Source organism: Schistocerca nitens, chromosome 4 (genome assembly GCF_023898315.1).
Source record: "Schistocerca nitens isolate TAMUIC-IGC-003100 chromosome 4, iqSchNite1.1, whole genome shotgun sequence".
In the NCBI taxonomy this organism is placed as follows: Eukaryota; Metazoa; Arthropoda; class Insecta; order Orthoptera; family Acrididae; genus Schistocerca; species Schistocerca nitens.
The window spans coordinates 888,887,413-888,914,260 of record NC_064617.1 but is presented as its reverse complement, the minus strand read 5'-3'; the positions used below and the strand labels follow the sequence as shown (position 1 = coordinate 888,914,260).

The following is a 26,848-nucleotide window of genomic DNA, read 5'->3' as shown; positions in this document are numbered from 1 at the left end:
AATCTGTTATTATTATCTCAGCTAGGTTATGATTCTGCCCTACATAAAAGTAAAATTGGAATGGATGCATTTAGAAATAAAATTCTCTTTGGGAGTAATGCATTGACATCAACTGTCTCAAACAATTAAATTATGTGCTCATTCGAAAAATTGCAAGGTAAAATACCTGATGTGTGCTTCACGCTTTTGCACAGTATGAAATCGTGATTAAATTCTATTTTGATTCTACAACAAATTGATTTAAACTGTGCAACAAATATAAATAAAAAAGCTTACAAAAATAATGGTATCATAACGGAAATTCACTATAAAACTACAAAATTAAAAGGAGACAATGGCTGGACAGTAGGTGGTACTCAAGTACTGACAGGCACATGTCAAAATAGGAAAATCGATCCCAGCTTTCGGAATTGTTAGTTGCTTCTTCACGAAAGAAAGGGCGATATAGTGGAGACTGTTGCAAATGATGTTCAGGTCACTAAGTTTGGAAGCTGTAACGAGTATAGATGTCTGATAAAGGAGGTGAAAGACCGAACACTGATAACCACTGTGCTAGCTTCAGTACAGAGATGAAGGAAAGGTAGAGTGAGAGGTAAGTAAAGATTAAGTGGAAGTGAAACATGAAGTTAAATGAATAGTGCAATTAATACCTAGGGGGAAAGTGCAAAATGAGATAGGAAGAAACAAAAAAAGAACAGAGAGGGGAGGAGATGAATAAATCGTGGTAAAATGCACTATAGTAAACAGTGAATTAAATAATGAAACTCTAGTAATCGATGATAGAATTTAGCCTTATTAAAATAAATACAGTCCATCTATTCTGTCTCCCTGTAATTTTAAGGAAAAAATGTAGTTACAAAACTAGCACTGTTTAGCTCAGATGAAGCACAGATTTTTTTTATTGTTTGTCACAGAATTATATATACGTAGATTCAGTTACTTTTTCTGAAAGAAGTAACTGATACAATCAGTTGCCTGGTTACATGTCACGTCTTCATGGGATTTAATGAAGTTCAATACTTGTACGACACATTAATTATCGGTTTCGTTTCCCGTCAGTATTGAGCGAAACCTAGTTCACCATTTTCAGATTCCATTGCTCGTGTCACTAGTGGCCTTAGTACAGTGTCTGAGCTACAAAGTTAGCTCGCCATTTGATTTGTTGACACGAAAGACTTGTTCTCGAAAGGCTTTTCACTGACGCCATCTTGCAAAGTCCTGCTGCCGGTGCACCGTTCGGCCTCGGGACTCTGGTCGGCCACCTCCCGCAGCGGCGAGATGTCGTTCCTGAAGCCCTCGAGACGCGGGGACGGCCTGCAGAGGCCGGCCGAGATGGCGGGCAGCGACGCGCGCTTCCGGGGGCTGTAGGCGGCCCTGGGGGCGGCGGCCTCCGCCACGGGCTCCAGCCTGCTGCTCGGCTGCTGCGCCCCACTCTCCTCCTGGGTCGGCTCGGCGCGCACTCGGGGCGGCAGGCTGCCGGTGCGGTGGAGGCCCAGACCCGCCGAGTCGCTGCCGTTGCCCAGCTGCCGCTGCTCCTCCTGCAGGAGCTCCTCCTGGACAGGAGTGAAGGAGTACGTCACAAACACGGGATTCAGATTCAGATTCTTTATTGTTCATTCAGCATTGCTACATGCAATAGACTTTGTCAGTTCACTTAACCTATTAATTTTACAAAATAAATTTTTGCATATTTAAGTTGATATTGGGCATTTCTAAAAATTCTTCCAATGAATAGAATTGATTAATTAACAAGAAGTTATGTACATTTTCTTTAATTAATTTGTCAGGCTTGATTGATGGATTTTTAGACACTTCGTTATATATTTTAATTGCCATGTACTTATGACTATTGTTAGTTTTAGCTAATCTATTTTGTGGCAACAGCAGAGAAGCACAGGTTCTTGTATAGTAGTCATGCCTTTGATTTGTTACACTTCAACTGAGTAGTTCAGAAAGTATGTAGTTAACACTGTCAAGAATATGTAAATTAATAACTGTTAAAATTGTATATTTAATGAACAATGGTTTACAATATGTTCTATTATCTACCTTATCAATTACTCTGATTGCTTTCTTCTGGATCACCTTAATTTCAATTATTTTTCTGCTGTTTCCCCAGAGTATTAACCCATACCTTAAAACAAATTGAAAAAAAGGCAAAGTACGCTGTCCTTACAAACTCAAATGTCACACAACACATCAGTCTCTTCAACAAATATATAACTTTTGACAACCTAACCATTATGTGATCAACATGAGAGTTCCATGTTAGACTGTTATCAAGTATGATACCTAAAAACTTCGCCTTTAGTTTTCCTATTTTTGTAGTCTTTGATAGACTGAACCACATATTTTGGGTCTTTTCCTCATTTAATAGTAGACCATTTGCATTAAACCATGATGTTGCATTTTATTTTGCCAATTTCATATCACTTACAAGGTTATGAAGTACATGGGTTACAGATAGAAAAGTTGTATCATCTACATACATATATGTCTTTCATCTATATTTCCTGGTAAGTCATTTATGTGTACAAGGAAAAGAAGTGGTCCCAGTTTAGATCCCTGTGGCAATCCATGTTTAAACTCGAGTGTGTTTGACAGATGACTTCCTGAACTCACCACCTGTTTCCTTTAATTGAGGTATGATTTGATGAGTTTGAAACTTTTATCACATATTCCATAGTACTCAAGTTTAGAGAGCAAAAGTAAGTGGTCAACACTTCCAAAAGCTTTGCTCAGATCACATAAGATTACTTGTGTGAGCATGGTCCATGAATGCTGCTAAAATGTCTGTGACTAAGAGCTCTATGGTATGTATAGTTGACCTTCATTTTCTGTAACCAAACTGTGATGCACTTAACATACCATTTAGTTTTAGGTACTCATACATCTTCTGATGTATTATGCCTTCATAGACGTTTCCTAGTACTGGAATTAGTGAGATTGGTCTGTAGTTTGCAGGATCTGATTTGATACCCTTCTTAAAGACTGGACTTACCCTGGATAGTTTGAGAGGATCAGGAAAAACCCCTTCTTGGAGACACTGGTTTATAGAATATGCTAATGGTGCTGCAATGTAATGTATTATTCCTTTCAGTAGATTGTTTGACATAGTAAACATATCTGTACTGTATGAATTTTTCATTTCTTTGACTTCATGTTTTGTGTACCTCTTTAAAGTGTTTCAATGATGATCTGGCCCTATTATGATTTAGGTTTGCACTCCTAAGATAATCTATACATGTTACATTGGGTCTACTGATCAACTTTTTGATATCATCAACCCAGCTTACAAAATATTTAGTGGATGTATCTGCTGGTTTTGGGACTGTCTTGTAAAAGCTTCTGATTTCACCTTTAACGGTACTAATTACTGAATTACCCATAATAATTCACAGGAACTATTCACTTCTACTTCACTACAGGATAAACTAATGCTAACAGCGACAAACACGCCACCACCGGTTGCATGCAATCCATCCTTTCTAAACACCGTCTGTGCCTTTGTAAAAATTTCGGCAGAATTTATCTCTGGCTTCAGCCAGATTTCTGTACCTATAACGATTTCAGCTTCGGTGCTTTCTATCAGCGCTTGAGGTTCCGGTACTTTACCAATGCAGCTTCGACAGTTTACAATTACAATACCGATTACTGTTTGGCCCCCGCATGTCCTCACTTTGACCCGCACCCTTTGAGGCTGTTGCCCTTTCTGTACTTGCCCGAGGCCATCTAACCTAAAAAACCGCCCAGTCCACTCCACACAACTCCTGCTACCCGTATAGCCGCTTGCTGCGTGTAGTGGACTCCTGACCTATCCAGCGGAACCCGAAACCCCCCACCCTATGGCGCAAGTCGAGGAATCTGCAGCCCACACGGTCGCAGAACCGTCTCAGCCTCTGATTCAGACCCTCCACTCGGCTCTGTACCAAAGGTCCGCAGTCAGTCCTGTCGACGATGCTGCAGATGGTGAGCTCTGCTTTCATCCTGATAGCGAGACTGGCAGTCTCCACCAAATCAGATAGCCGCCGGAAGACAGAGAGGATTTCCTCCGATCCATAGCGACACACATCATTGGTGCTTGCATGAGCAACCACCTGCAGATGGGTGCACCCTGTACCCTTCATGGCATCCGGAAAGACCCTTTCCACATCTGGAATGACTTCCCCCGGTATGCACATGGAGTGCACATTGGTTTTCTTCCACTCTTTTGCTACCATATCCCTAAGGGGCCCCATTACGCGCCTGACGTTGGAGCTCCCAACTACCAGTAAGCCCACCCTCTGCGACCGCCCGGATCTTGCAGACTGAGGGGCAACCTCTGGAACAGGACAAGCAGCCATGTCCGGACGAAGATCAGTATCAGCCTGAGACAGAGCCTGAAACCGGTTCGTCAGACAAACTGGAGAGGCTTTCCGTTCAGCCCTCCGGAATGTCTTTCGCCCCCTGCCACACCTCGATACGACCTCCCACTCTGCCACAGGTGAGGGATCAGCCTCAATGTGGTAGTATCCCAGGCAGCCACAGTCGTAGTCCGATCGGGGGATGCGTGGGACGAGCTGGCCGTCCCCGACAAACCCCCATCCGGACCCCCACAGTGATGCCCATTGGCAACAGCCTCAAGCTGTGTGACCGAAGCCAACACTGCCTGAAGCTGGGAGCGAAGGGATGCCAACTCAGCCTGCATCCGAACACAGCAGTTGCAGTCCCTATCCATGGAAAGAACGTCTGAACTAATCTACAGAGAGCACAAACAATTCGACACAAAATTTAATCTGCCTTTGCCAGCAAGGTCGCCAGAGGTCTCCTCAATGAAGAACGTCTGGAGGATTACAGGGCTTGCATAAGGGCCAGAGGTGGACCAGAGCAGTGCGTGGATCTCTTTTTGTTCAATAAATTATTTATATTCTTCACTTCCAGAAAATTCGTATACATAAATGTTTGGCAAATCTTACACATATTTTACTAGGTTTTATCACTAAAATAACAATTTTTATTAAATGTAACAATACATTCTGAGCGACGGCCTAGCAACACGCACTCTTTCCACAAGATACAGAGTAACTTTTTTTTTTTTTGACTGGGGCGGTACATCTGTCAAAGAATAACGCAGGTGTCCTAAGGCCAGCTCAGCGAGGACAGAAACCTCGCGTAGAGCAAAAGGGCAAAAGCTGGCTTGATCCCGATGTTCAGTACGCATAGGGACTGCGAAAGCACGGCCTATCGATCCTTTTGGCTTGGAGAGTTTCCAGCAAGAGGTGTCAGAAAAGTTACCACAGGGATAACTGGCTTGTGACGGCCAAGCGTTCATAGCGACGTCGCTTTTTGATCCTTCGATGTCGGCTCTTCCTATCATTGCGAAGCAGAATTCGCCAAGCGTTGGATTGTTCACCCACTAATAGGGAACGTGAGCTGGGTTTAGACCGTCGTGAGACAGGATAGTTTTACCCTACTGATGACTGTGTCGTTGCGATAGTAATCCTGCTCAGTACGAGAGGAACCGCAGGTTCGGACATTTGGTTCACGCACTCGGCCGAGCGGCCGGTGGTGCGAAGCTACCATCCGTGGGATTAAGCCTGAACGCCTCTAAGGCCGAATCCCGTCTAGCCATTGTGGCAACGATATCGCTAAGGAGTCCCGAGGGTCGAAAGGCTCGAAAATACGTGACTTTACTAGGCGCGGTCGACCCACGTGGCGCCGCGCCGTACGGGCCCAACTTGTTTGCCGGACGGGGCACTCGGGCGGCGCTGTCTGGGATCTGTTCCCGGCGCCGCCCTGCCTCTACCGGTCGACCATGGGTGTCTATATTTCGATGTCGGGACTCGGAATCGTCTGTAGACGACTTAGGTACCGGGCGGGGTGTTGTACTCGGTAGAGCAGTTGCCACGCTGCGATCTGTTGAGACTCAGCCCTAGCTTGGGGGATTCGTCTTGTCGCGAGACGAGACCCCCGCGGCTGGGCGCCAGGCCCCCCCCCCCCCCCATGAACCATGGACCTTGCCGTTGGTGGGGAGGCTTGCGTGCCTCAGCGATACAGATGGCCGTACCGTAGGTGCAACCACAACGGAGGGGTATCTGTTGAGAGGCCAGACAAACGTGTGGTTCCTGAAGAGGGGCAGCAGCCTTTTCAGTAGTTGCAAGGGCAACAGTCTGGATGATTGACTGATCTGGCCTTGTAACAATAACCAAAACGGCCTTGCTGTGCTGGTACTGCGAACGGCTGAAAGCAAGGGGAAACTACGGCCGTAATTTTTCCCGAGGGCATGCAGCTTTACTGTATGATTAAATGATGATGGCGTCCTCTTGGGTAAAATATTCCGGAGGTAAAATAGTCCCCCATTCGGATCTCCGGGCGGGGACTACTCAAGAGGATGTCGTTATCAGGAGAAAGAAAACTGGCGTTCTACGGATCGGAGCGTGGAATGTCAGGTCCCTTAATCGGGCAGGTAGGTTAGAAAATTTGAAAAGGGAAATGGATAGGTTAAAGTTAGATATAGTGGGAATTAGTGAAGTTCGGTGGCGGGAGGAACAAGACTTCTGGTCAGGTGACTACAGGGTTATAAACACAAAGTCAAATAGGGGTAATGCAGGAGTAGGTTTAATAATGAATAGGAAAATAGCAACGCGGGTAAGCTACTACAAACAGCTTAGTGAACGCATTATTGTGGCCAAGATAGATACGAAGCCCACACCTACTACAGTAGTACAAGTTTATATGCCAACTAGCTCTGCAGATGACGAAGAAATTGAAGAAATGTATGATGAAATAAAAGAAATTATTCAGATAGTGAAGGGAGACGAAAATTTAATAGTCATGGGTGACTGGAATTCGAGTGTAGGAAAAGGGAGAGAAGGAAACGTAGTAGGTGAATATGGATTGGGGCTAAGAAATGAAAGAGGAAGCCGCCTGGTAGAATTTTGCACAGAGCACAACTTAATCATAGCTAACACTTGGTTTAAGAATCATGATAGAAGGTTGTATACATGGAAGAACCCTGGAGATACTAAAAGGTATCAGATAGATTATATAATGGTAAGACAGAGATTTAGGAACCAGGTTTTAAATTGTAAGACATTTCCAGGGGCAGATGTGGACTCTGACCACAATCTATTGGTTATGACCTGTAGATTAAAACTGAAGAAACTGCAAAAAGGTGGGAATTTAAGGAGATGGGACCTGGATAAACTGAAAGAACCAGAGGTTGTACAGAGTTTCAGGGAGAGCATAAGGGAACAATTGACAGGAATGGGGGAAAGAAATACAGTAGAAGAAGAATGGGTAGCTTTGAGGGATGAAGTAGTGAAGGCAGCAGAGGATAAAGTAGGTAAAAAGACGAGGGCTAGTAGAAATCCTTGGGTAACAGAAGAAATATTGAGTTTAATTGATGAAAGGAGAAAATATAAAAATGCAGTAAATGAAGCAGGCAAAAAGGAATACAAACGTCTCAAAAATGAGATTGACAGGAAGTGCAAAATGGCTAAGCAGGGATGGCTAGAGGACAAATGTAAGGATGTAGAGGCTTATCTCACTAGGGGTAAGATAGATACTGCCTACAGGAAAATTAAAGAGACCTTTGGAGATAAGAGAACCACTTCTATGAACATCAAGAGCTCAGATGGAAACCCAGTTCTAAGCAAAGAAGGGAAAGCAGAAAGGTGGAAGGAGTATATAGAGGGTCTATACAAGGGCGATGTACTTGAGGACAATATTTTGGAAATAGAAGAGGATGTAGATGCAGATCAAATGGGAGATACTATACTGCGTGAAGAGTTTGACAGAGCACTGAAAGACCTGAGTCGAAACAAGGCCCCCGGAGTAGACAACATTCCATTGGAACTACTGACGGCCTTGGGAGAGCCAGTCCTGACAAAACTCTACCATCTGGTGAGCAAGATGTATGAAACAGGCGAAATACCCTCAGACTTCAAGAAGAATATAATAATTCCAATCTCAAAGAAAGCAGGTGTTGACAGATGTGAGAATTACCGAACAATCAGTTTAATAAGCCACAGCTGCAAAATACTAACACGAATTCTTTACAGACGAATGGAAAAACTGGTAGAAGCCGACCTCGGGGAAGATCAGTTTGGATTCCGTAGAAATACTGGAACACGTGAGGCAATACTGACCTTACGACTTATCTTAGAAGAAAGATTAAGGAAAGGCAAACCTACGTTTCTAGCATTTGTAGACTTAGAGAAAGCTTTTGACAATGTTGACTGGAATACTCTCTTTCAAATTCTAAAGGTGGCAGGGGTAAAATACAGGGAGCGAAAGGCTATTTACAATTTGTACAGAAACCAGATGGCAGTTATAAGAGTCGAGGGACACGAAAGGGAAGCAGTGGTTGGGAAGGGAGTAAGACAGGGTTGTAGCCTCTCCCCGATGTTATTCAATCTGTATATTGAGCAAGCAGTGAAGGAAACAAAAGAAAAATTCGGAGTAGGTATTAAAATCCATGGAGAAGAAATAAAAACTTTGAGGTTCGCCGATGACATTGTAATTCTGTCAGAGACAGCAAAGGACTTGGAAGAGCAGTTGAACGGAATGGATGGTGTCTTGAAGGGAGGATATAAGATGAACATCAACAAAAGCAAAACGAGGATAATGGAATGTAGTCGAAGTAAGTCGGGTGATGTTGAGGGTATTAGATTAGGAAATGAGACACTTAAAGTAGTAAAGGAGTTTTGCTATTTGGGGAGCAAAATAACCGATGATGGTCGAAGTAGAGAGGATATAAAATGTAGACTGGCAATGGCAAGGAAAGCGTTTCTGAAGAAGAGAAATTTGTTAACATCGAGTATAGATTTAAGTGTCAGGAAGTCTTTTCTGAAAGTATTTGTATGGAGTGTAGCCATGTATGGAAGTGAAACATGGACGATAAATAGTTTGGACAAGAAGAGAATAGAAGCTTTCGAAATGTGGTGCTACAGAAGAATGCTGAAGATTAGATGGGTAGATCACATAACTAATGAGGAGGTACTGAATCGGATTGGGGAGAAGAGGAGTTTGTGGCACAACTTGACCAGAAGAAGGGATCGGTTGGTAGGACATATTTTGAGGCATCAAGGGATCACCAATTTAGTATTGGAGGGCAGCGTGGAGGGTAAAAATCGTAGGGGGAGACCAAGAGATGCATACACTAAGCAGATTCAGAAGGATGTAGGTTGCAGTAGGTACTGGGAGATGAAGAAACTTGCACAGGATAGAGTAGCATGGAGAGCTGCATCAAACCAGTCTCAGGACTGAAGACCACAACAACAACATCAATTATCTTTTTTTCTAGAGTCCGTACTCAAAGATTCACAACTACTATCGTTGCGGGGATTGCGCGCTAAAGAGTTTCTTGCCGTCCAGCTGCGCTTCACTTGGTATTTACATACATTACTGAGCTTCTCAGAATAAAATTAGGCACAAATTAGTTAAGAAAAGGGCGGTGAGGCTCACATAACATTACAAGCACAGCGGTACGTCGACAAAACTATATCCACTGTACTGTTGCCCTTTATAGCAAGCCTCCCTGGACTTACATTTCAGCAAGACAATGCCCACTGCAAAAGGCGAAACTTTCTACTGCTTGTGTTCACGCTTGCCAAACTCTGCCTTTGCCAGCAAGGTTGCCAGAGGTCTCCTCAATGAAGAACGTCTGGAGGATTACAGTGCTTGCATAAGGGCCAGAGGTGGACCAGAGCAGTGCGTGGATCTCTTTTTCTTCAATAAATCATGCAATTTTTCTGATATTGTAATCATCTGTTTGTCTTTACCATTCGGACAATTCGCTCTTGATGCGTCATTTTTTGTCTTAGATAGTTTGTAAAGGTCTCGAAATATTTTACACCTATTTACTTCGATTTTTACACGATACTCTAGTAATAAACTTTGGACGGAGGTGTTCAGGTTTTCTGTCAAAACTGACAGCGAGGTAGAATATGCTGCGCTGTGAAAATGTGTAACTTCCTTTTCTTTCTCGCAGTTGGTGACAGCAGGTCATTTAAATCATAAAAAGAATCGTTTCTCGCATGTGTGGGTTGAGTTAGGACGAAAGATGAATGTTTTGAAGGGCGACAGTATTAGTGATTCTGAACTATAAACGTCGCATGTACTTGTGTCTGATTCTTAACGGTTTCCGAGGAAACTGATGAAAGCAGTGGGGAGCAGGACAAATGCAGGTGATGATAAACGAAGTATTGTGAGTTAATGTTTTGTTTCGTTGTATACATTTTCTCAAAAAATGCCCAAAAAGTTCAGTGTTAACTGCAGTCCATTTGCAGCTCCTGTAGACAGCTGCTGTGCTCCGAATCTGAGCTCATTCGTACAGTCTTATACTTGAGAGTAAACTTTCAGGTTTATTCGCCCGACCACATGCCGTGGGAAGTGCGCTTTGGTTATGTTCGGATATGAATACTGGTGAAGAAGGACATACAATTGACGGCCGTGATTTTCAAATAATTGTTTGTAGGAAACGGTTAAGAGGACATTATGTTCATTTCAAATTTTTTGTGTTCAGAATCACCAATGCTATCACCCCAATACGCATGTCCCTTTCCTCCCTGCTCACCCTGTATATTGTTTGTCTGGCACAACCTACTCTGAAACGACCTTACAAGGTTTCAGACCATTTCTGATCGCCCGGTATATAAATTTAAATAAAAATTGTAAACACAACAATTGGTTGCTTTGTTTTCTTCCTCTTAGTCGGTTTTAACAGAATACCTCCCTACGAGGAAAGTTGTATTTTTCGCTTATCGTGCTATGATTAAAATACTACTGTGCATTCTGATTCATCTGAAAGTTGGTAGTGCTAACTGTTCGCAGACTGAAACCATACTAAATAATATCATTGAGGCTACTACACTCACAGATTCAGCAACTCAAGAAGTCTCTCTCATACCTCATATACCAGTCTTGTCAGCTGAATCACCCATTCAGTTTAAGTAGTCAGAATGATTTTCTTAAGGTCATTTTGTAAAACCATAGTTATGATCCTAAACATTATTTTTTGATTAATTATGCTTTATATACAGTATGTTTTCTTCGGTAGGTATTCTTTCATATGCTGTAAATATGTAGAAAGATATGCATTGTGTTTTCTCTTCACCGTTGGAATACTTTGCAGCGTTTGGAGGAGGACGACTTTAATTATATGTATTTTTATTGATTTACTAATATGTGTAAATTAAGGGATTTTGTGAAAGGTATGAATATACAACTATGTATATGCTGATTAACGCTTAGGACTTTTAAATTGTATAAATGAAAACTCGATGTGCTTCCCTCTGAAACGAAAGTGAACTAGCGCGCGCAAAATGTGGTTGGTACAAGGGAAAAGGTGAAACAATAGTCAGTCGAAGATTAGCAAACGTACAGTCGACAACTAGTAACTGGAAAGAGGACAGCGCAGGTGCCGACTGAAGCTTTCAGTATTTGGAGTTAATGTGGAAAAGCCTCGAGTGGATAAATGGCTCTCAAATATTGCTCTGTTTCTGGAAAATACCATAAAAGTTGATGATCATCGCCAAGAAGATAATAACAGAGCAAAGTACTTACAACGGAAAGTCCACCTGGTGTTATGTATTCATCACCAACATTGCGCAATCACTTCAGCAGAGAGGAGAAGTCAGATCTTTGTAAAGTGTATGGATCAGCACATTTACTTAAGTATATGAAGTTAATGTAATTCATTTAAATTTGTGTATCAACCGTGATTAGTTTCCTATCTTTCCACTCCTCTTAAACAGCGATTTCCGAGTACCCTGATTATGAAAACTGGTGAAAAACCAATTATTTAATTACTTTTGCTTAAACCTGAGTGCTAAAAAGTTGCCTAAAATTACTGAGGATTTTATTGGAGTTGAGGGAGGAAATAAATGTTGCTTTTATGAAAGACTCCCCGGTAATTGAATTCCTTTAGTTCAAAGTGTCAGTGTTATAAGAATTAACTAATTTAATTCTGTCTGAAAATATTAATGTTAGTGTTGATGGCAAATAGGCAACACGATTTTGGGTTTAGTTAGAAGTAAATGATCTTAAAATCATATTTGAAAATCCTGTTGAAAAGATCTTCTGCATTAACTGTCATAAAATTCATACTAGGTGAATGAAAGTTATGAATTGGGTTTCAGGTTCCTAGGCCATCGTAAGATAACTTAATGCACAGACAACTGAACCCACACAACTTCAGCGAGGGTTCACAGCTGTACAAAGATTGTTGCACAAAAACATGTGGCATTTTACCACTGTATCGATAGAAAAGACAAGCATAATGTAATAACGAAAGAGACTCTGAACAAATAAATCTTATATTATACTATATCTAAATATTAAAACTAACTGGACGTGTAAGGCAAATAAAGTTACAAATGAGTGGTGGCTCATACTGCTAAGTTATATGGGCAAATTGGTGAATGTGATGACCAGGCCAAAAATAGATGGGAGGGGGGAGTGCGGGGTAAGTGTAGAAAGGACTCCATGGAATGTGGGTGCAGAACAGTTATAACAAGAACATCATCAAATGGTGAGAGAAGTATTTTTAACTGGCTACTGCTACATTTGTAAGGGCAAGGATTTGGTCAGAATTTCAAGTAAAGATAGTTCTCTGCATTTATTCAAACGAGGAATCTCTGTTTTTTTTTTACTCTTCAACGCCTTTTATGCTTAGTCTGGTAGATATATCACTACCTCAGTGACCTCCATATCCATAGCTCCATATAGAAGCTGGACCATAGTTCTTGGATTTCAGTTTCCTAGCAAGTACCTGTGAACCCTACCTTCATATAGCACAGAGACCCATTTGTTGCCAGTGTGGCTTTGTGCTGTCTAAGGAGGATAAAAGCTTGCCGAGTATGTTGTCAGTTAGGGTAGGACTCTAACAATTACTGTATGATATTTCTTTAATTATTTCCAACTCATTTTTAAAACCTGCTTTTGTTTGTGGTACAGATAGTAGGTAGCGCACTACGTAGTGGAATATATTAGAATCTAAAAGTTAATGGTAGTTCTGGTAACTGTATTCTGCAGGAGGGTTATTTTGTAGACATTCGGTTGATCTGTTTAGATTAGCTCTAAATATGATTGCTCGATTTGTAACCATTCTTCCTCATATAATTACAATGAATACAATGATTCAACGATCGATGCATGTTTGTGTGTTATGGCATGCTGGAAAATGGCCAATATTACTGTGTCTGTTGAATTAACTTTTCTGTGTATCTTAAATGAAATCTGTTGTTTACTAATGCCGATAGTGACCTCTAAAAAGTTGAAAGAGTCTCCTCCCAACTCCTTTGTAACCTTAATTTCACTGTGGTGTGAATTCAAATGTTGAAAAAAATATTTAATTGTCTGGTGGTATCTGTCCACAAGCACACTACATGATCAATATATCTAGTTCAGTATTTTATTTCAGAACTTATTCAGAACGTTAAGTTTATCTGCAGAATTCGGCCGTGTGGCTTAGATGCCGAAACTCGTTGACAAAGTTACTGGCTCGCTGCAAGGCTCCTTGTCACGACCTGGTTGACACACTGAACAGCACAAATAACAAACAAATTGCACTTCAAACTTTAAAATAATTCCAAGTGAACGAAATAGGGAAAATAAATAGACTCATCCACACCACCGACCCTAGCAGCATGAGGGTGCGGAAGAGGGAATTTACGCCTATGGTATTTTTATACAAATGATAAGTCATGTAGAGAACAAATTTAGCTGAAATTGCTCCAGGTGTCCCTGAATCATTCGCATCTGTAAGGCATGTAGATGGTTGTTAACCCCACAATCTTTCCTTCTACAAAGATAATAAGTAACCAGTAAATCACAGATTGTTTAAAGAATCGCACTCAACTGTATAAAACTGCTTCGAACTTGTGACTATTTTAAGAAAGAAGTCATCTGGTAAGCAATGGAACTCTCATTATAAAATAATGGTGTTGGTGATTTGTGTACCGTTCTGACATGAACTACTCGTAGTTTCTCTAGTTTTATCATACTAACAAGGGGAGGCCGCCAATTGTGAAATTCAGATTCGATTCATACTGCGCATAATAAAAGCTCATGGCCAGAGGTGTAATGTGGCAAAGCACCAAGATGCACTTCTCAGCCGTTGTTGAGAAAATCGACAGTTAATAGAAACCGTTGCGGTGAAATACTCTCTACGATGTATAACTTTCTATAGCGTCGTGGCGCAGCGGTAAGTGCTTGGGTTCGTGAGTCTAAGGTCGCCGGATCGAATCTCGCGCCATGCAATTTTCTTTTAGTATTTGTTTTTTGTAATTCATATGTATATATATATATATATATATATATATATATATATATATATATATATATATATATATATCATGGGGTCTCTAATTCGAAAGTTTGACTTACACTATACGTATTCGTTTCGGAATATCGTTTCTACGTCTTCCGTTAACTACACGTGTAAACATTATGAAGACAATTAATAACATTTGTGAAATACAACTTTGTTTGCAGAAAACATAATCATGTTCGAAGTCGCCAGTTTTTCCACGACAAACGACTTTCAACAACTTATTATATGCATAATTGTTGCAACTGATTGCCGGGAATATATATATATATATATATATATATATATATATATATATATATATTAATAACAAATACTAAAAAAAAGTTGCATGGCGCGAGATTCGATCCGGCGACCTTCGGATTACGAACCCGAGCGCTTACCGCTGCGCCACGACGCTCTAAGAAGTTACAAATCGTAGAGAGTATTTCACCTCTACGGTTTCTTTTAACTGTCGATTTTCTCGACAACGGCTGAGAAGTGCATCTTGGTGCTTTGCCACATTACACCTCTGGCTATGAGCTTTTATTATGCGCAATATGAATCGAATCTGAATTTCACAATTGGCGACCTCCCCTTGTAAGTGTCGTACAGTGATATAATTTTGCAGGTATATTCAGTAGTATATGCGGATGCCGACTGAGAAATGTATTGCGATACAGTTAGTAGTAAAGATGTAAATAATTAAGTCTTGTCTGATGCTGAGGTTTGACTGTATGAACAGCAAAAATTTAGGCTAGTAAGCAGTAAACGTATTTCCTTTCATCGCTTTGTGGTGGTCATCAGCGAGAAAAAATTTCGTAAGGTGTAAAGTTATGTTTGAAGTCGGTTGTACGTCATTAAGCGGGCTGATTTTCAAATTCTGGAGGCACATACTCTGGGTATTTGTGCACAGTTCAGTTATGTTTCTATTTCACCACCAACCGGACCCCTTTGAGAGGCAGGTGGTTCTTACATCCACAGTCCTTCCTTCCAGACAGCAATTTATATGTCTACGAGTTTGGCTGAAATGGACCGAGTGGTGTAGGAGGACATGTGGAGCACATGTACGTACATATATAAATACATATGTATGTCCGCATGTACGTCCATGGGTGAACTATAGCTCCTCCGACAAACTTTCAGAGGTGGCAGAACTGATCGACAATAGAAAAAGAATATTTCAATTGAATTAACTGTGGGTTCTTAGTGAAACATTGCAAAGTAACTAAACAAACACTGTTTTTTGCCTTGTTTCACAAATTTTATCATTAATGTTACTACACAATCTAGGTTTCGGGCTATAAGCCCATTTTCATTACTGAACCCCAAAGATGATAATGCTCAGGCAAAGAAAATCATCTCAGTTTCTTAAGGCATCGATTCACAGCTTAATGTAAAATTACGTCAATGACCATTTTTTAACAAATTACATATGTAATTACACAGTTCAGGAATCAGACTAACATGACAGGACTGAAGTTATGGATCAGCCAGGAACTTTTTAGCTACTGACGGAGTGAGGCCCAAAGTTTTGCTTCTATCCTGGGGTTGTGTTCTCATCTAAAAGAGGTGAATAACTGAATTGGGTTTTGCTCGTTTAGTAATAGATGTGGGTTGTACACATCTGTCTTTTAATTTATAAAATTTCTAATTGATTGAGTTTAGCTGGAAATTGAAGAAGCCGGATTCAGCCTTTGCGGAACATTTCCTGAACAACAACCACAAATACATAATAGATGTACAAGTCTTATACACAGAGGAAAAGGGGGCTAAAAATGGTTCAAATGGCTCTGAGCACTATGGGACTTAACATCTGAGGTCATCAGTCCCCTAGAATTAGAACTACTTAAATCTAACTAACCTAAGGACATCACACTCATGCAGGATTCGAACCTGCGACTGAAGTGCCTAGAACCGCTCGGCCACCGCGGCCGGCAAAAGAGGGGGGCTAAACTTAACTAATTAGAAATTTTAGAAATTAAAAGACAAATTTGTAAATTTCCAACCCTATTATTAAACCAGTAGACCCAATTCAGTTATTCACCTCCTTTAAATGAGACCACAACCCCAGGATGGAAGCAAGACTTTGGGCCACAGTCCGTAAGTAGGTAAAAAGTTCTTGGTTGATGCATAATTTCATTCCAGTCATGTTAGTGTAATTACTGAACTGTGTAAATACATATGTAATTTGTTAAAAATGATCATTGACGTTGTTTTACATTAAGCTATGGATCGATACCTTAAGAAAATGAGATGATTATATTTGCTCTGTAATCATGTTTATCTTTGGGATCAGAATTGTATTAAAATGGGTTTATAGCCCGAAACCTAGGTTGTGCAGTAGCATTAATAACAGAATTTGTAAAATAAGGCAAAAATCAGTATTTGTGTAGTTTAAAAAATGTCTTTTAAATATGAGCTCTGAAATGCATACCTTAAGAGCTTCGAGGATTTGTTCAATTTCGATGCTGTGAATAAAAATCCCTTCCACTGCCTCCTCCTTGCTTTCCATATTTCGAGAGGTGGTAGAATGGGACAAAACAAGAAGAAGGTATCCAGTAAACATTTCCACCACAGTGCACTATGAGCACTTGTTCAGTGGAGGAGTTGTGTTTCGTAGTAGTGAAGATTAACAAGTGTTCGTAGCTCTTGAGGGATGCACTTTAGCGCCCTTGTTTTCTAGACTTTTTTCTTATTTTGTTCCATAGTACGGTGGAGTTCCGGTTCACTCTGTGTACAGAGATTCATATGCAAATTACGGTCTCAACTCAAAACTTTATAGTCGGCAAATGTGCACAAAAGTAAATTCATTTCTCTAAGTCAGTTCTTTACAGACGAATGGAAAAACTGGTAGAAGCCGACCTCAAGAAGATCAGTTCGGTTTCCGTAGAAATGTTGGAACATGCGAGGCAATACTGACCCTACGACTTGTCTTAGGAAATTAAGGAAAGGCAGATCTACGTTTCTAGCATTTGCAGGCTTAGGGAAAGCTTTCTACAATGTTGACTGGAATACTCTCTTTCAAATTCTGAAGGTGACAGGGGTAAAATATAGGTTCAAATGGCTATGAACACTATGGGGCTTAACATCTGAGGTCATCAGTCCCCTAGAACTTAGAACTACTTAAACCTAACTAACCTAAGGACATCACACACATCCGTGCCCGAGGCAGGATTAGAACCTGCGACCGTATCAGTCACGCGGTTCCAGACTGAAGCACCTAGAACCGCTCGTCCACTCCAGCCGGCGGTAAAAACCAGACTGTAGTTATAAGTTTCGAGGGGCACGAAAGGGAAGCAGTGGCTGAGAATGGAGTCAGACATGGTTGTAGCCTATCCCCGATGTTATTCCGTCCGTATATTGAAGAAGCAGTAAAGGAAACGAAAGAAAAAATTGGAGTGGTAATTAGAGTCCAGGGAGCAGAAAAAAAAAACTTGGAGGTTTGCCGACGACATTGTAACTCTTTCAGAGGTAGCAAAGGACCTGGAAAAGCAGCTGAACGGAATGGACAGCGTCTTGAAAGAAGAACATAAGATGCACATCATCAAAACCGAGGATAATGAAATGTAGTCGGTGATGCTGAGGGAATTAGATTAGGAAATGAGACAGTTAAAGTAGTAAATGAGTTTTGCTATTTGGGAAGGAAAATAACTAATGACTGTCGAAGTATGTAGCTTATAAAATGTAGAGGCAATGGCAAGGAATGCGTTTCTGAAGAAGCGAAATTTGTAAACAGCGATGAGGTAGACCAAGAGATGAATACACTAAGCATATTCAAAAGGATCAGATTCAGAAGGATGTAGGCTGCATTGCGTACGGGGAGATGAAGCACCTTGCACAGGATAGAGTAGCATGGAGAGCTGCATCAAACCAGTCTCAGGACTGAAGACCACAACAACAACAACTACAATTCAAAAGGATGTAGGCTGCAGTAGCTATTCAGAGATGAAGAAGCTTGCACAGGGTAGAGTAGCATGTACAGCGCAATCAAACCAGTCTCTGGACTGAAGAAAACAACAAGAACTCAATTTAAAACTGTACATTTCACGAAGATGCCCGTGAGGGCGTATCGATAATTGACACTGTAGGTTATACTGTATACGGAGAACTGTCGCGGCGAGTAGCGCGGTGCGGCACAGGCTGGCAGGTGGATTCGCGCACAGTCTGGACCCGACCGACAGCCGTGCCCACCTGCAAGATGTCAGACAGCAGCTGCTCCGACTGCTGGTCGCTGCTCAGCATCGAGTCCTGGCCGCCCCAGAAGACGGGCCTGCGCGCCGATCCCGGCGTGACGGTGGCCGAGGCGGAGGCGGAGGGCGCTTCAGTGGTCGCCGCGGCCACCGCCCCCGCAGCGCCGGCGCCGGCGCCGGGGGCGGCCGCCTCGACGCAGTATCCGGCGTACTGCGGGTAGCCGAACGGTCCACCGTCGTAGCCCGTCTGGTTGCCGTAGCGGTAGCTCGGGTTGGCCGAGCCCGCCGAAGACACGCTCAGGTCGGATTGCGACAGGCCCGTGTTGCTGCGGGGCGGCGCCGCCCCCGACGCCCGCGACGCCGGCGCCACCCCCGAGGACGCCTCCTCGACCGACGCGCCGCCGCCCGCGTCCTCGTCATCGTCGTCGGCGTCTGCGCGGTGAACCTGGAACGGGAGGGGAAGCGGCTGCTAACGAGGCTCTCTGGCAAACCGCGCCCTCAACTGGACTCCCCTCTAAACAGGACTGCCCATCTGTTGGCACTACATCCTGCCGTTGATGGGAGTTCATGCTCTATTCTTACTTATCGATTATACATTACGTATTTTGACAAGAGAAAAAGGTTTTACATCGCGCACAGTCTTCATTATTTCCCCTGCATTTTGGCAGATAAGCCTTTCAACCGATACGTGTTTTCGTAAAGTAGTGATTAAGATGAATGATTATCATAGTTTGGTTTACATGTTTGGTTAAACGTGTACTGTGTTAGCAAAATCTAGACTATGGTCACATTAACTGGAGCCCCTTCACTTGCTTTAACCGTCACCCCTCACCTTTTCATGTTCAAAGTCTGCCTATATTAGTACACACTATTTTCTTGGAATTCTCTTAAATTCCAAGAGGAGAATGGCGAGGCTGAGCATGTGCGCAGCAGATAAAGTAATTCAAAATATCCAGAACACCGTCCTCGAACTGCAACGGCTGGGACGGGAGTTGTCTTTCTGTTGGGTAGCTGGGCACACGGGTATTGAGGGAAACGAAAGGGCGCATCTAGCAGCCCAGGAAACGTGCCGTGATGCTGAATTACTTCAGTGCGCCGTTCCCCTGTGTGCTACCATCTCGCTGCTGAGGTACAGAGTCAGGCGTCGATGGGAAGAAGACAATAAGCTGCTTCTCGTCCAGTGGCGTGCCTCATCCCAGCCACGAAGACGGGACGAGTTTTCTCCTTACTCGTGTTCACCTAAGCCACAGCCCTGTGATACATGATTTGTGGCTTTGGTAAGAGGATCCTCCAATGTGTGGTGCTTCTGGTGTGCAGATCAGCCTGCGACACACCTTTCTAGACTGCGTTTTATTTTCGGACCAGGGGGTAGTGGCAGACTTGCTGACAGATCTGCCTTCTATTGTAACTGACACTGAAACGAATGTGGTTAGAGCTCTAAGGTTTTGTCATCTGCCCAACTTATTTCCAAAAATTGTAGGGAGATGTTCTTGATGTGTTACCAGAGTGACTATGTCGACCACGATTTTTGTCGTCAGCCAGTCACATTTTCCTACGCCTTTCTGTTAGCTATTCTCTGCTTTCACTTCTGTTTTAATCCCATGTGTAGCACCTATCACCCTTCTCCATTGTATTAAGACGTGTGTGATAGAGTGGTTGTGTGGGTCAAAGCGAGTGAGGTGGGAGTGAGTGCATGAGTGTTATTTTATAGATTTCCTCTTCACCGTGTATCAACAATTTTAGTCATTTTATCCACATTGCTTTCTTTTAACATGTGTAACGACGCTGATAACCTCAGCGTTGAGCGTCCGGAAGCTACGAACACACACACACACACACACACACACACACACACACACACACACACACACATGGGGAGTTTGACGAAAGAAAGTAGAATTCATCTAGGACTAGGAGTAAAATGGTGAAACGTGATGTTGCTGCTCAGAAATAGATGACTGGTCGGAAGATGGCATGAAACAGTTTAATGTTCCAAAACAACACGAATTTGTGTATCATGAAGTACGTTACATCAATGGATTCAGCAAATACCAATGACAGAAAGATGTAAAATTTCTGATAAAGAAGCAGCAGAAGAGCTGATTTAGTGCTGCATTGCTATGCAGGCTTATTTCATTGGAGTTACTGGTAATGGTTTAGGAATAATTGCCGCCCATTGCACAAAGAGAAATAGCATTGAACACCCTTTAAAAGACGAAATTGCTAGGAAAAGTACCTTAATCTCTGTCCTGAACGCTACAAAAGCAGACTAATGCAACTAAAACCTACAGGAGCATCAGATAGCAAGGCTATTACTTTCAGAAAAGAAAGCACACAGGAATACTACAACGTTCTGGAAGATGTTATATTATACTACTTTGAAACTAGATTATGTTTTCTCTGATTTAACAGCTTTTCGTTATTTTTTAGTGTTATTTAGATAATTTTACAAGGCGTCCGCTCTTCCCAATTATTTTTCAAAGTCCAAAAGTGTAGAGTGTTCCGGCGTAACCACAAAGCGCCGGCACGAAGGCGAAGAACGCAGGAGCAGAGAAGGCTGTGAGACGACATGAGACAAATAGCCCACTGACTATGACGGCACCACGACAGGAGCAGCCTCTACAAGACAAGAATATAAGCGCTGCTCCTGCCAGGCCCGGCCGCAGAGCACTAGACCGACACTAGTAGAAACCACCCCTCAGGAGAGAGCACGGCGATAGCCGTTGATAGTGATCCATATCCATTGCTTGTATTGACGTAGTATATAGAGAAAGACACTATCTGCAAGCCGCCCATCGCTTGCGACACGTCGTTGTAAATCCCAAGTTAAGTATTGTAAATCTTCTTTGTTTTAATAAAACTATTAATGTGATTTGCTTGAATTGTATTATAGCTATCCGAGAAAGTAGCATCCTTTAGGCACTCTATAAGAGACTAGTGGGCAGGACACATTGGCTCTATGAAATTAATACTTTTTCGTACAATAAAGAACGATCACCTTCAGTCACAATCGTGATGTTATTTAAATGGACGACGCATTTCGAGCCCTGGGGACTCATCTTCAGGCACTTTGACAGTTTCAATTTTTTCTGATTTAGGTTAATTCTGGTCTGTTTCGACGCATCCACTTCTGTAAAGAGACCGCAATTAAGCTAAAAGAGAAAAAAATCTCTCACACATTTCCACTTTCTTCTTTTCGTTACTACTTACCCCCCCCCCTTCTCCCCCAACCCCCACCCCACCACCGACACTGTCTCCTTCACTCGTTTTCTAGCACTGTTATGTCACTGTCAGCTAAGTTTCATTGCCCCGTCTTTCCATATATCCACTGCTGGAAAGAGATCAGCATTAACTTAAATCTGAAAAAAAGTGCCCAAAGATGAGCGCCCAGGGCTCGAAATGCTTCATGCATTGAAGTAAAATCACGATTGTAACTAAAGGCGGTTGTTATTCATTTTACGAAAGTAAGACAGCTACTGGAGAAATATTGACAAGAATGGATAAAATTAAAGAATACTTTTTTCGTGATAAATTTTAAATACAGCGTGGTCCATTGATCGTGACCAGGCCAAATATCACACGAAATAAGCGTCAAATGAAAAAACTGCAAAGAACGAAGCTTGTCTAGCTTGAAGGGGGAAACCAGATGGCTCTATGGTTGGCCCGCTAGATTTCGCTGCCATAGGTTAAACGGATATCAAATGCGTTTTTCTGAATAGGAATCCCACTTTGTTATTACATGCTCGTGTAGTACGTAAAGAAATATGAATGTTTTAGTTGGACCACTTTTTTCGCTTTGTGATAGATGGCGCTGTAATAGTCACAAACATATGGCTCACAATTTTAGACGAAGTGTTGGTAACAGGTCAGTTTTTTAAAATAAAATACAGAACATATGTACGTTTGAACATTTTATTTCGGTTGTTCCAATGTGATACATGTACCTTTGTGAACTTATCATTTCTGAGAACGCATGCTGTTACAGCGTGCTTACCTGTAAATACCACATTAATGCAATAAATGCTCAAAATGATGTCCGTCAACCTCAATCCATTTGGCAATACGTGTAAAGACATTTCTCTCGACAGCGAGAAGTTAGCCTTCCGTAATGTTCGCACATGCATTGACAATACGCTGACGCATGTTGTCAGGCGTTGTAAGTGGATCGCGATAGCAAATATCTTTCAACTTTCCCCACAGAAAGAAATCCGGAGACGTCAGATCCGGTGAACGTGCGGGCCATGGTATGGTACTTCGAGGACCAATCCACCTGTCATGAAATATGCTATTCCATACCGCTTCAACCGCACGCGATCTATTTGCCGGACATCCATCATGTTGGAAGTACATCGCCATTCTGTCATGCAGTGAAACATCTTATAGTAACATCGATAGAACATTACGCAAGAAATCAGCATACATTGCACCATTTAGATTGCCATCGATAAAATGGGATCCAGTTATCTTTCCTCACATAATGCCGCACCATTCATTAACACTCCAAGGTCTCTGATGTTCCACTTGTAGCAGGCATCGTGGATTTTGCGTTGCCCAATAGTGCATATTATGCCGGTTTACGTTATCGCTGTTGGTGAATGAAGGTTCGTCGCTAAATAGAACGCGTGCAAAAATCTGTCATCGTCCCGTAATTTCTCTTGGGCCCAGTGGAAGAACTGTACACGACGTTTAAAGTCGTAGCCATGCAATTCCTGGTGCATAGAAATATGGCACGGGTGCAATCGATGTTGATGTAGCATTCTCAACACCGACGTTTTTGAGATTCCCGATTCTCGCGCAATTTGTCTGCTACTGATGTGCGGATTAGTCGCGACATCATCATTTGTCGCAGGTCGTGGTTGACGTTTCAACTGTGGCTGAACACTTCCTGTTTCCTTAAATAACGTAACTATCAGGCGAACGGTCCGGACACTTGGATGATGTCGTCCAGATACCGAGCGGCATACATAGCACACGCCCGTTGGGCATTTTGATCACAATAGCCATACATCAACACGATATCGACCTTTTACGAAATTGGTAAACGGTCCATTTTAACACGGGTAATGTATCACGAAGCAAATACCGTCCGCAGTGGCGGAATGTTACGTGATACCACGTACTTATACGTTTGTGACTATTACAGCGCCATCTATCACAAAGCGAAAAAAGTGGTCTTTACGTACTACACGAATGTGTAATAAAAAATGGGGGTTCCTATTTTTAAAAAATGCAGTTGATATCCGTTCGACGTATAGGAGCGCCATCTAGCGGGCCAACCATAGCTCCATCTGGTTTCCCCCTTCAAGTTAGACGAGTTTCGTTCTTTGTAGTTTTTTCGTTTGATGCGTATTGGCGCGGTCACTATCAATGGACCATCCTATATATTCTCCGACCGTAACATGCAAACGCTGCGTAACATTACGAAGTAAATATTACGCCCGTTACAAATTACGCCAGAGGCCCAGACGCCGCCGCCTCCGCGCCTACCTGCGCGCGCTGACTGGCGGCTGGCGCGGCCTGCCTGCAGGCGCCGGGGTTGCCCGCGTCCGCGTCGGCGTCGCCGCAGGCGGGCAGCGCCGAGTAGCCGCGCGGCTGCGTCACCTCCACCACGAACACCGGCTCGTGCTCGGGCGACGCCGACGTCGTGAACGTGGTCGTCGTCGTCTTGGTGGCGCCGTCCTGCAGCCGCACCTGCACCCGCCACAGCTCCTCAGCTCATTTACCTGCCGGTCTAGCTGAAGCTTCTCCGATCTGAGAGGTTTCTCTCAACTGTCGATTACAAGCATATTCAAAGCAGTGGGAAAATGAGAATATGTCCCTGTTAATTTATGAGACTCTGACTGGAAAGTGGGGTACTAGCTGCCTTTTTTGTTGTCCCGAGCACCTTTAAAAATGTTCTCTTGCGTTTTTTAACATGCAACTAGCCTCTCACTCCCGCAAGCTCCCCTAAGTGTATCCTCCTCACAGTCACTAGTCCATCGCTGTAAGTCGCTCATATGTTGCGGGGCGGCGGGTGGAAAATAAAGAATTATTTCTATTATTTATTGCCGTTCTCAACACAGGCTCTCTAACTACAATGTTGACAATCAGTAAGTGATTAGCAAAAACGTGATGTCTCTAATTAGAGTTCACTGTGCCCACTCTGATAGAGAAATAAATAATTGATTATTGAAGTTCATTACTCTGAGGATTTAGGATGATGTCTGGGATTCATATAAAATGCATTTTACTATAACAATTCTCACTATATTCTGAAAACGATAAAGTGTGAAATTCCAGACAAATGATTACCCATATCAGCTATTGTACTATCAGGGCAGTTCAGAGTCTATTGCGCAGATCCTATTATCCCTATATAACGAAACTGTTCAATAATCGTTATCGATGTAAATGTTCAAAGTGAATGCTCGCCAAAATTTGATGTTAATACTCATCAAACGCCACACTAGTAATGGTAGAAAGACCGGCCTGCGGCGACACGTGAAAATACGACATACACAAACTGAGACTAAATCACTGGAGGTCGTTCCATAATCAACACTTTACCCCAATGCGAACTCATTGTTAAGTACATATCGAGTTCCGTAATACGGCATGCAAGGCATTTCCTTACAACTGCCCAAATGCGACGCGGCTTCCGACACGGAGTGTGTGTTGATATGAATCTAGAAGAATGGTTCAAATGGCTCTGAGCACTATGGGACTTAACAGCTATGGTCATCAGTCCCCTAGAACTTAGAACTACTTAAACCTAACTAGCCTAAGGACATCACACACATCCATGCCCAAGGCAGGATTCGAACCTGCGACCGTAGCGGTCGCGCGGTTCCAGTCTGAAGCGCCTAGAACCGCTCGGCCACACTGACCGGCAATCTAGAAGAGAACTGGGGCTTTACTTTAGCTCGCACGCTCTTATTTATATAGCCGCGGTGCAGACTGCTGAAGGAGCAGCCGACAACATTTGGCCTACTGACCAACCGCTCGGGCTAGTAAAACATCACTTCAAGTTACTAAGTAATTAATTGTTTCATTCGCTGAAGGCCAATGTAGCTGTCGATTTAATTGTGCAATCAGCACACAGGTAAGTATCTGTAATAAAATTCTAATGTGGCTAGGTTAAATACTTTTGGCGAGAGAATTATTTTAGTGCTAGTGCACGCAATAGATGAGCTCTGAACTTGCCCTTTGGAGAGATGCTACAGCTATAGTTTTATAGCTACCTTTTTGAAACTTCGCTTTTGTTATTATAGCGTATCTCCATTTTACCTAAATCTAACCGTCCTAGCTTTAATCACTTACTTAATCTACCTTGCTTCCGAACTTTTAGGGCACAAAAACAGAAAATCATGAATTTCAACCAAAATATTACTTTGTGAGATCCGGCATGCTGTTTCCATTAAATTAAAATGATAAAGGAATCTGAATATAAATTTTGAAGTTTCTAGCTCCTTCCTGTTGCGCTGATGATTTTTACGTAAAACGTCCAAATTTCGAAAACTGTTGAAGTTACTAAACTGAAACTTAACACATTATCATTTTAACACCATTCCTGACATTCTATCAACTTTTCAGATTATTTACTTTATTTTTAAGGTATTGCACAACATTCATGACCTCATAGCTAGTTACTGCGGACTGGGCTGGCACACAATGGAAAGCATATGAATTTTATATGGCGTGAGTAGGCTGCTTCCCTACAATGTATCCACTCCCACTTGCCCGTTTTCACTCACTCACTCAGCCCAACTCATTGTCATTATTTCTTTGTGTCTCTCTTTGTCTCCTATGTCACAGCCGCAGTCCGCTTCCTTCTGTCCTACTACTACTGCCTCCTCTCACTGTCGCTGTCTCTCTTTTGCTCTCCCTTACTGCTGCTACCTCACTCATTCCATCCCACTGCTGTTGTCTCTTCTCGCTGTCACTTTTTCTCTCTTCCTCTTTCTCATTATCACATACAGTGTCTCACATAATCAATGGCTCTCATCTACTTCCACTTTCTCCTTCTGTTTATTCCTCCCCTCACCCCTCCTGACACTGTCTCCTTCACTCGTTTACTACAACTGTTCGACTGCCACCACGTCCCTCTCTTCCTCTCACACCGCCACCGTCTCCTTCGACCTTTCTGTAAAATAACCACTGTCTGGTATTCTGTTACACAGTCACTGCCTACTACCTTCCAGTATGTATTCCTTTTCCATCTCTTTGCCACTGCCATTTTCTTCTTCTCTCTCACCATAAAAAAACGCGAATATCTTCACATGCTAAAATATTTGGAAATCGTTTTAAAGATGCCGAGGAGAGGCAGCTGGTACCCTGTTTTCTATCAGAGTCTTCTAAAAAAACGGAAGCATCTTCGCGTGTT

At 42.5% G+C, this 26,848-nt stretch overlaps 1 protein-coding gene across 1 annotated transcript in view; it reads right to left on the bottom strand.

Moving 5' to 3' along the window:
- Positions 1-915: 915 nt before the first annotated feature.
- LOC126252644 (uncharacterized) overlaps positions 916-26,848 on the bottom strand; it is a 257,033-nt gene continuing 231,100 nt past the window's right edge. Inside the window, exons 6-9 of the mRNA XM_049953546.1 lie at positions 23,939-24,177; positions 18,658-18,812; positions 18,488-18,615; positions 916-1,553 (exon numbers count right to left, since the gene is read on the bottom strand). Of these exons, the coding sequence (XP_049809503.1) occupies positions 1,143-1,553; positions 18,488-18,615; positions 18,658-18,812; positions 23,939-24,177 (933 nt within the window). The 3' untranslated portion in view covers positions 916-1,142. The remainder of the gene's footprint in view (positions 1,554-18,487; positions 18,616-18,657; positions 18,813-23,938; positions 24,178-26,848) is intronic.